We start from the raw sequence: 2,811 nt of genomic DNA, 5'->3' as shown, positions 1-2,811 counted from the left end.
GCCTACCATATCCATAAGAATAATCATTTCATTTTAATTATCTATGGTTCAGCAACTACCCCGATTGAATTATTTGGTCCCACTCGTTATTAATGGGATCAGGATACTTCCAGCAAGAAATATATCGACGAGTTGGTAAGTATCAAAACGGGCCTAAGAGTTTTGGGAAAAGACAAAATAACTAAAGAAAGACCAAAAACAAGAATCGAAGCAACTAGGAAGTCCTTTTGGTCTCTTTCGGTCTTTAATTATATATATATATAAATAAAACGGATCAGATAAATAGATAATCGATAATGGTGGCACGTGGATCAATTCCGCGTTCAGTTCCCTAAGTTTTAAGTCAACCACGAGTATCTTTTTTGTTTTATTTGTTTTATTCGGGAGTCGTGCAGCACATGTTTTTTTTTTTTTTTTTTTTTTGTTTTAACAAAAAAGAGATCTAACAGCAACACATCTCTGACATTATTATTTATTGAATATCTAACTTAAGTGTGCATTTATATCCCCGCTTCTGAAAGTTGCAGGGCCAGTGTGAAACCTAGACTAGTAAGGCCTTAGGCTATGTCATATTAATAGTCTGATTCAACAGATATAGTAGGTAGTTATCTCACTTCTAGTAACTTTTAAGAGAACCTTATTAATAATAATAATAATAATAACTTTTCAAAGTTAAATATTTGTGAATTATAAGATATTTTATTAGCACTCATGTTAGTTTAGCCAAAACAACTAAAAAATTTATTTTATTTAATCAAATTAATTACTTTAGTTAAAGATTTGACTAGTTGAGCATTTTAGTAGCTAGTCAAATCTTCAGCCAAAGTGACTAACCAAATACTGCAAAGAATTTGATGAGTGTGATAGTTTAACAATGCATAAGTTAAATTAATTAAACAAAAATGATTTTCTCTCCACTTTCTAGAATAGTAATAATAATAATAATTTAAATGAAATAGTAAAAATAATAACTAAAATCTGACCTTTAATTTAAAAAGGTAGATAGCTAAAGGAAAAAAAAAAAGAAAAAAAAAAGTTGTTATTTACCAAAATTTTAACGAAATATTTGTTGGGGGCTATGTGATTGGAATGAAGCGTACTTATAGCATAGAGACAGAACTGGAGAGTGGAGAGGGAGGGCAGCCAATGATCAGCAGGCCAGACATGCAGAGAAAAGATATGAGTCCAGAGCAACCGAATAGTCAGGCGGCCGACGACCTTTCCTGCAACGAAGATTACTGGAGTAGTATTGTTGATGAAGAGCCACTTGAAAGTAAGATGGGAGCTCGGGCTCCTAAGATCCTGCTGGAACTGGAGGAGCTTGACAAGGAATCTGGGCTCCATATGTTGTTATCTAAGGAACGCGAGACGCATCCGAAGCTTTGTAGCTGCTATCTACAAGCCGATCTATCTCTCATCTCTTCAGCTCGTCAAGAGCCCTTAAAGTGGATCTTGGCTGTTAATTCTTACCATGCTTTCTCCTCCTTTACTGCAGTTTTGTCGGTTAACTATCTCGATCGTTTTCTACTCGGCTTGCAGTTCTGGAGGGACAGGCCCATGAAGCCCTGGATGCTGCAGTTGGCTGCCGTGGCTTGCCTTTCTTTAGCAGCCAAAGTGGCGGAAACCCACGTTCCTCTTCTCCTTGATCTACAAGTAATTAGTAAACCACTCTAATTTCATCTATCTCTCACTATCATAGCTTTGCTTGTTTTTCTATATATTACTGCTACTTTATTAATTTACATGCAAGTTTAACTATATATATATATATATATATGCACGGTGGTTTCAGGTTGAGAAACCGAGTTTTGTGTTTAGCCCAAAATCAATCCAAAAAATGGAACTTTCGGTGCTCTCTCTGCTAGAATGGAACATGAACCCGGTTATCCCACTTTCTTTCTTGAACTACATAATCAAACAGATATCCCTGCCGGCAGATCATCACAAACGTATGGAGTTCACGGCATTGTTTGAGCATTTTTCTATTTCTTTGCTCAGTGATTTGAGATTAATGGTGGATTATCAGCCATCCACAGTTGCTGCAGCCGTAACGCTGCATGTGATAAGGGAAATGGATTTTGGTGGTGAGGATTTTGATTTCTGCAAGAATAAACTCTGTCGTCTTCTTCAATTCATCAACAAAGAGAAATTCGAAGCATGTTATCAGCTGATCCTACAGGCATCTATATGTACTGCCAATAATCATGCCCCAAATCAGGTTGGCATTAATGAGCACTAGTATTCTTATGTGATTGATCTTCTACCTATTCAGGCGTTTACTCTTGTAATCTCTTCATAGATTAACCGGTAACATGGAGAAGAATAAGAAAAAGGTAGCCTCATCGATCTCTCTTACGATCGATGTACCTTTTCCAATGATCAGTGAGATCGAAGCATCATTTTTAAGTTTTGTTGGATATGTAGAACATCCAACAAAACAAAATGAAGTTTGGTTTCTTGTATTCCTATGAAATAATTATTTATGTAGTTGGGATAATATGCATTAATATTTGTAGGAAAAAAAACATTGCAGAGGTCCCTATTAATTGCTTAGCATTTTATTTCATCATTCATTAGGATTTAAAACGCATCAAGTTACTTGTAACACACTAGTTTCATATTGAGAAGATGAGTTGGTGGGTAGTTTATAAAAGATATAGAGATCAAGTGGGTGATTTATAATAAATATATACTTTATTTACTAGGTGAAATCGGACTTTATAAGTAATTATAGGGAAAGTTCAAATTGACCGGTCCTTTTAGGTAATAGCGCAGATGTGGCTAACGGTTTTCCTAGATCGTTACAAATGG

At 35.4% G+C, this 2,811-nt stretch overlaps 1 protein-coding gene across 1 annotated transcript; it reads left to right on the top strand.

Moving 5' to 3' along the window:
- The first annotated feature begins 1,064 nt into the window (after positions 1-1,064).
- LOC133869672 (cyclin-D3-1-like) lies at positions 1,065-2,605 on the top strand. The gene is made up of 2 exons (XM_062306737.1): positions 1,065-1,653; positions 1,793-2,605. Exons 1-2 carry the CDS (start codon positions 1,090-1,092, stop codon positions 2,237-2,239), a joined length of 1,011 nt encoding a protein of 336 aa, XP_062162721.1. The 5' UTR covers positions 1,065-1,089; the 3' UTR covers positions 2,240-2,605.
- The last annotated feature ends 206 nt before the right edge of the window (positions 2,606-2,811 follow it).

This window comes from Alnus glutinosa, chromosome 5 (genome assembly GCF_958979055.1).
Source record: "Alnus glutinosa chromosome 5, dhAlnGlut1.1, whole genome shotgun sequence".
Taxonomy (NCBI): domain Eukaryota; kingdom Viridiplantae; phylum Streptophyta; class Magnoliopsida; order Fagales; family Betulaceae; genus Alnus; species Alnus glutinosa.
This window is presented reverse-complemented; position numbering and strand designations above follow the sequence as displayed.